Source organism: Seriola lalandi, unplaced genomic scaffold (genome assembly GCF_002814215.2).
Source record: "Seriola lalandi dorsalis isolate HSWRI2012SDOR001 ecotype SW California unplaced genomic scaffold, Sedor1 jcf7180002054945, whole genome shotgun sequence".
Lineage (NCBI taxonomy): Eukaryota > Metazoa > Chordata > Actinopteri > Carangiformes > Carangidae > Seriola > Seriola lalandi.
Genome location: NW_019525496.1, coordinates 4,388,970 through 4,398,969, shown reverse-complemented (window position 1 = coordinate 4,398,969; position 10,000 = coordinate 4,388,970). Strand labels below are relative to the sequence as shown.

Genomic DNA, 10,000 nt, shown 5'->3' with positions numbered 1-10,000 from the left:
CCGCCCCCGGGGTGGATCATGGCCGCCACCAGCTGTTAAAGATTATTACAAGCATTGCTCATTACTGCTGTACCAGGGTTTGGGTTTGGGAACAGAGATGTTGTAGCAATCACCCAGTTCCAATAACATATTTATACACTAGCGGGTTAGCATGCTAACTTCAGTAGAAAAGAAGTGACAGAGACAGAGTTCACACTGGTGTTTGTTTCCACCTCTGGAGACAGATGTTGGTGAGTAAAGAAATTAAGTTTGATGCTGAACTCACAACACTTCTTCTAGACTGGTAAGTAAACAAATGCTAATGCTAATGATAGCTATGTAGCATTAGCAAAAACAGCTAGTTTTTCTTGGTATTGTGTTGACTGAAGCTCCAGATTAGAGAAAGACTCTTAAACAACAACATTTTTAAATTTTTACAATCTCCCGTGACTTTTCAGTTTGTTCATATTTCAGACGCTGGAGAATCTGAAAGACCACGAGACGATAACTTCAATCCAGCACAGGAGGTTTCCAACTCCCCCTCATAAACACCTCTTTCATCATGTGACCAAAGAGCCACACTTGGATCTTGTTACCTGAACGTCGACCACAGTGATGAATTCCCCCGGACGATCCAAACTGTAAAAACCTCCCTGCTCCATCAGCTGACGCACAATCTCATTGGTTATCTGAGGGAGGCGAAATAGATAATTGAATAAAATATGAAAGGAAGAAAAAGGGACAACAAACAAAAAGAGAAAAAACAGCTGATGTTGACCAATCAGAGAGCCTGAGGCCGACCTGGTCTCCCCATTCGTTGATAACGGGCATGTTGATGTCGTCTATGAAGACGGTCATCCTGCGTCCTGCCGGCGGCCCGTAGGTGGCGCCCATTCGTTTGTCGATGTAGCTCTCGATGGTTCTCTGGAACATGCCGGGCAGCGTGGCCGACGAGAAGTTGACCGTCTTACTGAGGTGGCGCTCCGGGTCGAGTTTACTGGTGTGGCCCTGCAGGGGGAGCCGGAGAGAAACACAACACGTCGCCTTAGCATTAGCTAGCTGAGGATGAGAGCTAGCTGCTAACAGACACTTAGGGTTGACCTCGGGTAGCCGGTTCTGTTTTGGATCCAGTTCTCTGTCAATAACACACCTGGATTTTAAGTATTAAAACAGGAGTGTTATTACGTTGCAGGCTGCTTCTCTCCCTCAGTCTCACTTTAATCATGACGGTCTTGGCGGTTCCCTGCTCTCCGATCAGCAGCACAGCCTTCCTCTGCTTCATGATGGTCTGCATCAGGAAGTCCGTCCTCACGTTGTCCACATTGGGAACCAGGATGGACGAGTAGTCAGGGACCTGGTCTTTGGGGTAGACATACTCGGGGACCTGGATCATAGGAAAAAGCACCGGCAGACTCAGATCTGAGAGCTACAGCAGTTCAGGTGGTTCAGGTGATCTGGACCTCAGTGTGAAGGGAACAGCTCTGTGTCCACAGACCTTATTGGACCAGTGATCCCACTGTCCCTGCTCAGTGACGGTGAACTCAAAGATGGTCTGGTCGTCCTGAGTGCGTGGCAGGTCCAGAGACGAGCTGTGGCCCTTCAAACAGAAAGACATATAAAAACAGGAACCTTTACCCTGAAGTCCACGTTGTTCCAAAATCCCCCCAGAGGCAAAAAGTATACAATGACCATGTGATCAGGTCTGCTGTCTCTATCTACTGGAGCCAGAGCCGGACCAGCACTGGAGCTACAAATGTGAAGTGTGTCCTGAGGGTGGCGCCAGAGGAAAGGTCCATCCTCTGTGTGGAACATGAACATCCTCGACTGGTTCTGTGGAGAAATCTCCACCTCAGCATGACTGAACAAAGAGAAGGACACCTTCAGCAAGGCCTCCATCTTGGCTCTGTCGTCCAGCTCCAGCAGCGCACCGAGAGACCACATGACCGCAAACACAAACAGCCGACCCACGTCACCATGGCAACCCTGTTTCTCCTCTGCTGCCGGGAGCAAACCCTGAACACGCCAATATGAAAAATAAACTCACTGAAGACGACAGGAAGTTAAACTCTGAACATGTTCTGTCAACGTCTACAACAACATGAAACGTATCTGACCTGCAGCAGGTCAATCGTCTGTCTGATGTACATACACTCCAGCACCTGCATCTTAGGAGACACAGCAGTGAAGACAAAGTCCAACAGGTCCTGTAGGTGGAACAGAAAAAGACACCAGCTGAGCCTGAACAGACACGTACACACAGACTCTCCAGGATCCGTCCTATTTCATCCGGAGAGAATCTAGAGACTCGAAACGTGTCTACAGAAACTACAGCAGTCAGACGTCTCACCAAAACCAAAGAGCAGAGAGAACATTTATCTCATTTTAGAGTTTCTTCATTCGCTTCCCGTAAATATTACATTTGATATTAAGATTTTATTGAAGAGCTTTAAGCCTCTGGACTTGCACCTGAGTTCATCTCAGATCTACTGACACCATATGTGGAGCCTTTTCACAGTTGTGCTTTCTCATCTTAAATCTATTATTACATTAAATCATTCTCCTGTTTCTTATTTTATCTGTGAAACTTCTATCTCATTTTTACTGAAGCTCATTGTTGCACTAGAAGTGAACAGAGACTGCTGCCTGGAAGGAGCGCCGCCGCCGATCTGTGGTCATGATCCTCTTTTCATCCACACCTGGTAGCAGCTGTCGAAGCAGAGTTTCAGGGCGTCGGCCTGCGGCTCCGGGAGCTTGCGTAGCCAGGCCCGCAGGACGGGGCTCCAGCCGAGCACAGACGAGCTCATGAACACCATCCCGTTCCTGGACACCGTGGCTGGGGAGGCGTTGTCGATGTTGTGGGGCTCAAAGACAATCTGGAGGCACAATACAAAGGACGTGTCTTCACTTTATCACCATGTGATGCGGTTTAGTTTTAAGTCCACAAAACCCTGGGGTCTGATTGGCTGACAGCAGATGGTCTCTGAAACATGACAGACATGACAGATGTTGTGATGTCACCTTGCAGCAGGGAGCCATGGGGATTCGGTCTCCGTTCGCCAGCGTCAGAGTTTTGTTGTCGTCCAGAACCGAGTTCAGATTCTCGATCCAGATGGCATCCACCGGACCATCCAGCACAATCCAGATATATTCCCCCTGACACACACACACACACACACACACACACACACACACGTATCAGTCTGTTGAAACGTGCCGTACAAGCAGCTCATTAACCCCTTGAGGCGTTGCAGCACCTTCTTGGCCTTGAGAGTCTTCCTCCACAGCGTGGAGAACACGCCGTCGGTCCAGTCGTTGGTGGTGACGTCCAGCGTGCCGAACATCTGCGAGGCCGTGATCGCTTTGGGATTCATCCTCATCTCGCGGTGGGGGGAGCCGCACTCTGACATGGCCCTCATCAGAGTGTGGATGCAGGCCGTCTTCCCGGCGCCGCTGGGACCCAGCGTCATCATACCTGCCGCAGCAGAGGACGATTAATGACATAGCTCGTTCCCCTCCCCTCGTTCCCCTCCTGACCCCAGACCTTTCTGACTAGGACGATAAATAAATACAGGATTTATTTTTATTTCTGGCAGCAGGAAGAAGCTTGAAACAGCTTTTAGATTTTCATGTAGGAATATATATATTTCCCTGGTTCTTAATTCCTGAATAATTTTCAATAAAGAATTATATAATCTGGTATTAACTAATAATCCTGCTTTCACTTTCAGGTTCTGTCTCTGCTGATCTGTACCATGTCGGACTCTCTGCGTCTCGTAGAGCTGAACCAGTTTGAGGATCCAGGGGGGATGAGGGATCAGACCGGCCCGCTGAGCCTGACTGAAGATGGATGACTCCAAGTCTGGATACCCTGCCTTATCCAGAACTACGAGAAGGACGGAGCAACATTTAGAAGATGAATCATATGAAACGTGACATGTGACCTGAAAATGAACTAAAGGACAGACACAGAATAAAACAGTCGCAGGAAACGTTCATGTGTTTGATCCGTGCACAGTCTCGGCAGAAAGATGTTCTGGATCACATACAATGACTGTGTCAGTGAGTTATACAGCGAGAGACAGACACCTACCGATACCAGGAAACAAGTCGTTGATCAGACTCATAAACAGAGGCTCGTCCTCATCCACCTACAGAGAGAGAGAGAGATCCACGTCACGGTGAAAACGTTCAAACACTAACAAACACACGAGAGAGATCTGCACCACACACACCAGTTTGGAGAGGTTCATGTCTCTCAGGACCCTCATCACCACCGTCTTCTCTGGTTCCGAAGGGTTGGATCTCTTCACGGCTCCCAGCGTCCTCAACACCGACAAAATGTTCCTCAGACCAAAATCATAATGGACCTGGTAAAATATAAAAACTTGAATTTGTGGGAGAGTTTTAATGGCGTCCGCTGTATCGGGGGAATCGCCACCGTCGGTCACCACACCTGTTTGGACAGCTGTTCCTCACACAGTTTGTAGAGGGTGTAGAACTTCCTGCTGAGAACCTGGTTGTCACGGAAACCCGCACTGGCCAGTTTGACCCTCATGATGATGGCTCGGTCCGGGACCATCATGGCTACCGTGCGGAACTGAATCTTCAGGTTTTCTGGCAGCTCCTGGCGACCGGCGTAACCGGGGTTCTGGAGGAGCAAGAAGTCACTAATGAGGTCCGGAAGTGCGATTGGTACCGAGGTAGGTCAGTTCTAGACCTCTGACTGGTTCTGAGATTGTTCACTTCCCCAGCTGTGGTTCTGAAGTAGTGTCAGACTGGTTATGAGATCAGGTCAGTTCTAGAGCTCTCTAACTGGTTCTCCAGTGGTTCTGTTCTGGTACTGAGGTAAATCATTTTGAGAACTGGTGCTAAAGTGGTTCAGTTCTAGAAATCTGGTTTGGATGTAGATCAGTTCCTGGAATCTGGTTTTGAAGTTTGGTTCTGGAGCTCAGTTCATACAGCAGATCTGTGGTCAGAACTCCTGTGTTCCTGAACCATTAGTTCAACGTGGTCTCAAATGTTCTGCAGTTTTTGTTCTGAACTCTAACTGTTTCTCGAAACCTTTATCCAGATGTGTAGCCTTTTATTTCTGGAATATTTGGTTTAGCCCTAAAGATTTTTGATTTATGTCCATGGACGTGTAGAAGGTTATTTAATGAATTCTGCTTTGAGGACCAGGAGTTTGGTTCTGAAACCTTCTGATCCTCCAGTTGAGAAGATCCGAAGCTTCCATCACTAACAGGTTCTGTATGTTTTTGTGAGTAATAACTTCGACCCCCTGCAGGGTGCGTCATTAGAGCCTGGTTACCATGGTGAGGAAGATGCCAAACTCAGGGTCCATGTCAACCACGTCTCCGTCGGTGAAGACAAACTGCTTCTTCTTGTTCTTCTTACACTGCAGGACGATGTAGATCTGCTGGGCAGCGACGGACAGGACCGGCAGCTCGATGCGGTTAAACTCATCGAAGCAGCCCCAGGCTCCGGACTGGGCCAGACCTGCACACACACACACACACACACACACACACACACACACACACACACACTGGATTAGAGCAACATGTCACAAAGCCACTGTGAGAGCATCTCATTAGAAACATATCCCTGTGTTACCTGTTCCTGCTGGACCAGCCGGGGCCCCGCCCATACTCATCCCCAGAGCCTGGGACAGAGTGATGTAACACCTGGACAGATGTTCAAAAGAGCATTAAAGGGATAGTTCGGGTTATTAGACGTGGGGTTGTGTGAGGTAGTCATGCATCAGTTTCCAGGAGCACAGGTGCACTAGCAGAGTGATGAGCTGCTGTGGGCGGGGCCAGCAGAAAACACCTGTTTTAGACTCTTTGAAAAGAGGCAAACTGAAACAATCCAACATCTGTTTAAATGAAGCCTCATGTAGAAGATTTTCATCTTTATCTTCCCGTCAAATCTGCTCTTTCCTTTTGTTGGAATAATTGTATATATATATATAGTTATCTCATATTTGATAATACATAACCATCTATCCTGCCTTGCTGTTCAGATCATATATGTAGTTAGTCTGTACCTTGTCCTTAACATGAACACACTCTGATTTATTGCTTTGACCATGTATGAAGTTAGTATGTGTCTTATCTTTAACGTGTCTTTAACATGTTTTACTGCCCTAACCATATATGTAGTTGTTTTTGTAATGAAGTGTTTAACAGGACGCAGCTGTTGGAGGAGACCACAGGCGGACATCAGTCTGTTCTACCTCTATATCATGAAATAAACATTTGTACCATGTATCACAATCACCCCCATATCATATTCACACATCATATTCATTCATTATGTTCATTGATTATATTCACTCATTGTATTATGTTATCCTTTGTATTACCTTTGACACCCTTTATGTTACACTTGGTATGACCTTCAGGCCTTTGAGATAAACGACGTCTTGCTGCTGGAGGAATGTCTGGAATGCTTTGTGTGATAGTAAAAAGAGAGGAGACGGTGGAGTTTGCTCAGAGCGGGTTTGGAGATTGTAACTGAGCAAATCTCTGTCCGTTCTCCTCGCGAGTAAGAAATAACGCCCTTGTCTTTCTCTTCTGTGTGTCAGTATTAAATGTAAACCTGACATTAACTTGGTCCTTCGAGCCGGAGACCAATAGACCTGAGGATCCCAGCGGGGGGGTGGACTCCAGGAGAGACTGTGGCCACAGCAGAGCTCCACAGTGGGAGCTCTTGAAATCCTTTTCCAGGACTGGATGTTTACCCGCCGGCTGGGATCTGATGGGTGACGGTATTCCGAGAAGGGAAGGACAACAGCGGTGAGTATAGTTTTGTTAAAAACAAGCGAGTGACTGAGGGTCATTGCGCGTTGTAACAAACCCTGTGAATCCTAGGCTCTGACAGGTTAAAGAGAGACGGAGTCCGAGAAAGTCCGTGATAACAGTACTGGGCAGCGGAGTCCCGTAAAGATCCGTGGAAAAACAAACTGTGTATGAATGACTGAGTGCATGGAGATTAAAATACCACTAGGTGTTTAGTCTCATATAAAACAGTGGGAAGTAAAACAGCAAACCTCTTGTGGATGCAAAGGCAAGAATTCTCCACTCGAAAGAGTTGAAGTGAGAATTACCACAACAGGGATTTGAAGTGCTGTCCTGCTGACAAAGGAAACCCCCAGTCTTTAGATCACCCTAGGTGTTGACAAGACTGACCCAAAGTCTTAAAAAACACAAGAAACAACTAAAAGCTCGAGTTAAGGATAAGGATAAGTTGAAAATAAACAAATAAAATAAAAGTTAGAGAGTGAAACCGAACTGAATTAAAGTACCTAGGGAGATAAAAATAAGTAAAGGAAGAAATAAATAAATATATTAATAGATAAAACGATTCCAAGCAACAAAGCATAAAGAGAGAATAATAAGTAAAGAAATAAAGAAATAAATATATTAATAGATAAATAAATAAAATAAAGAATAAGAAGGTAAAATGGGACAGGGAGGTAGCAAACTAACTCCAAAAGAACATTTATCATGTAAAGATTGGAAATATGTTGAGAAACAGGATCCAAGTAAAATAAAACACCTGGATAAATGGATAACAAAATATGGATTTGAGGGTCAACTAAGCACTCAAAAAATAGCCAGTCTAAAGACGAGATAATCATAAAAACAAAAAATGATCCCAAGAAAAAGGAAAAAGAAGGATACAGTGACATAGACTTTTGGAGAAAGATGGCAGGAAAGAGAGAGGAAGGAGAGAGAAAGCGTGAGAAAAAAGGAAAACAGGGACATGCAGAGAAAGGAGAAGATAAGCAAGTCATGTTTCACAGGAAGGAGGATGATGAGACAGGGCCAGTTAGGCAAAGGAGGGATAGTGAGGAAGAAAGTGAGGAGGAAGAAGCTGCAGCTGCAGGACAAGAAAGACCAATACAGAGAATAAATCCTACACTGCCTCAAGAAAACACACCCCAACACAAAGACTCACAAACACATAGAATAAGCACCAGAGCAGGAGGTAACCAGTATGAGTGGTCAAAAACCCTGGGGAAGACGTTTTCCCTGGTTGCTCCTGCTCCATCAATCACTGACATGTCACCTAGTAGTGCTGAAGCTTATCCCATGATCCAAGTGGCAAAGCCCAATAATAATGGGGAACAGCCCACCATTTTGGTTTATAGAACATGGACCATGGAAGATGTTAAAAAAGCAGTAGAAGGAATCGTTTCACACAAGGAACACATAACTCAGTTTATCCAGGAAATGGAAAGCTTGAGGAGATCATATCATCTTAATGGACAGGAAGTGCAGCAAGTGTGGATGGTAGCTTTAAAAGCTGACTGGCACCACGTGTGCGGGAACTGGAGTCCGTTAGACGGAGCAGTTCCACCAGCTGTCTTAGCTCACGATTCTGCTGAGCTTCTAGTCAGGATACGAGCACTAGAGGACAGAGCCACTCTCAGGTTTAGACGAAGAGCAAACTATACAGAAATATGGAGAGTTAAACAGAGAGATGAGGAGTCTTTTGAAGACTATAAAGTCAGAATGACAAAAGCCTTCAAAATGCACAGTGGCTTGGAGGATGATGGACAGCCGAATGGTGTTTTCCGCCAACTACTAAAAAACACCATCCATGCAGGGTCCAAAGATGCTATCCGCAGGTGGGTTGAGAGACATCACAAAGGGTTCACTGCAGGGACCTTAGACGATTATGTTAATCATGCCCTCGATGCAGAAAAGGTTGTAAAGGTTTTCTACTACGGGGGTAGAGGAAAACGCGGATTTAGAGGAAGAGGTAGAGGACAGAGAGGAGGAGGAGGAGGACGGGCAGATTACAGACGGAGTCTGCCAGGATGTTGGAGGTGTGGCAAAGAGGGACATTTCGCTCGAGATTGTCCGGAGAAAAAATCCTTCTCAGCATGACTAGATCCAAAACCCACTGAATCTATGCCCCAGAGAGCTGAACCACTACCAATGATTGAACCAACAGGAGACGAAGTTCTCCTTAATTTTCAAGAGTTACTATCTTTGGACAGTGTTCGGCCCGAAATAGAATTAATGGTAAATGGGGAATCAGTCAGGTTCCTATGTGACACCGGGGCGTGTCGGACCACATGTAGAGAATTTCTACCTAACGTCAGACTGGATATGCAGTAGTGACTCAAAATAAGGTGCTAAAAGCTAAACAATTACCTTCACATCTCTCAGCACAAGCTGCTGAACTCATAGCACTAACAGAAGCTTGCAAATTAATGAAAGATAAAGAAGCTACAATCTATACTGACAGCCAGTATGCGTTTGCTACAGTACATACTCTGTCTCTTATACACATCTTTCATCTTACTCATTGTAAAAAGGTCATTTCGGTTGAAAACTCCGATAGGGGAGGTGAGCTAAAGACTGATAATAGGGTGGATTCAGACGTGTAGAGTCTGGATAGACCTGAAAGTCAGTGAAGAACTTATAAGACACCGAACCCAGTAGAGGAGGAAACTTTCAGCCATAATGACTCCAAATGGGTTAAAGAATGCAATCCTAGGTTGGACAGTGACACTGTTCTTAATTCTAACATTTCTGTTCGTGTGGTATTTAGGCGGACCACCGAAGGAAAGACTAAATAGAAATGAGACTCTTAGCCTAACTCAGCAAAATGCAACACACAAAAAGATCAAACGTAGAGCAGATTATGAGTGGGATGGCACGCCTTGGATAGTAAAATGGGCACGAGAAAATGCCGTCCGTGTAACTGTAGCTCCCAACAACAGCACTGTTATATCCGTTCCTATAAAAAACCTCAAAGGATTTTGGGGTTCCCATCCTCCGCGTCTAACTACAGGGGAAGGGTGGGATTCTTACTGGTGGTACCTAACTAGCAGTGTTTTAGATATAAGCTGGGATACTTTAATCACTGACGAAAATCAATATTGGACACCAGGATCAGAAACATCAGCAAAATATTTCCAGGATAAAATAACCTTAAAACACAATGGTGCAAATTTAGAGTTAACAGTATCCTTACCTAATGGTCCCTACACTGTTCCCTATAT

At 45.6% G+C, this 10,000-nt stretch overlaps 1 protein-coding gene across 1 annotated transcript in view; it reads right to left on the bottom strand.

Moving 5' to 3' along the window:
• Positions 1 to 10,000, bottom strand: part of dnah5l (dynein, axonemal, heavy chain 5 like) — a 137,348-nt gene that overhangs the window by 14,531 nt on the left and 112,817 nt on the right. Inside the window, 15 exon segments of the mRNA XM_087170332.1 lie at positions 1 to 32; positions 576 to 668; positions 781 to 987; positions 1,196 to 1,363; positions 1,475 to 1,576; positions 1,858 to 1,992; positions 2,094 to 2,183; positions 2,676 to 2,852; positions 2,998 to 3,132; positions 3,234 to 3,451; positions 3,731 to 3,862; positions 4,070 to 4,127; positions 4,212 to 4,346; positions 4,433 to 4,627; positions 5,288 to 5,663. The exon segment at positions 1 to 32 is cut by the window's left edge and continues 205 nt beyond it. Of these exon segments, the coding sequence (XP_087026458.1) occupies positions 1 to 32; positions 576 to 668; positions 781 to 987; positions 1,196 to 1,363; positions 1,475 to 1,576; positions 1,858 to 1,992; positions 2,094 to 2,183; positions 2,676 to 2,852; positions 2,998 to 3,132; positions 3,234 to 3,451; positions 3,731 to 3,862; positions 4,070 to 4,127; positions 4,212 to 4,346; positions 4,433 to 4,627; positions 5,288 to 5,663 (2,253 nt within the window).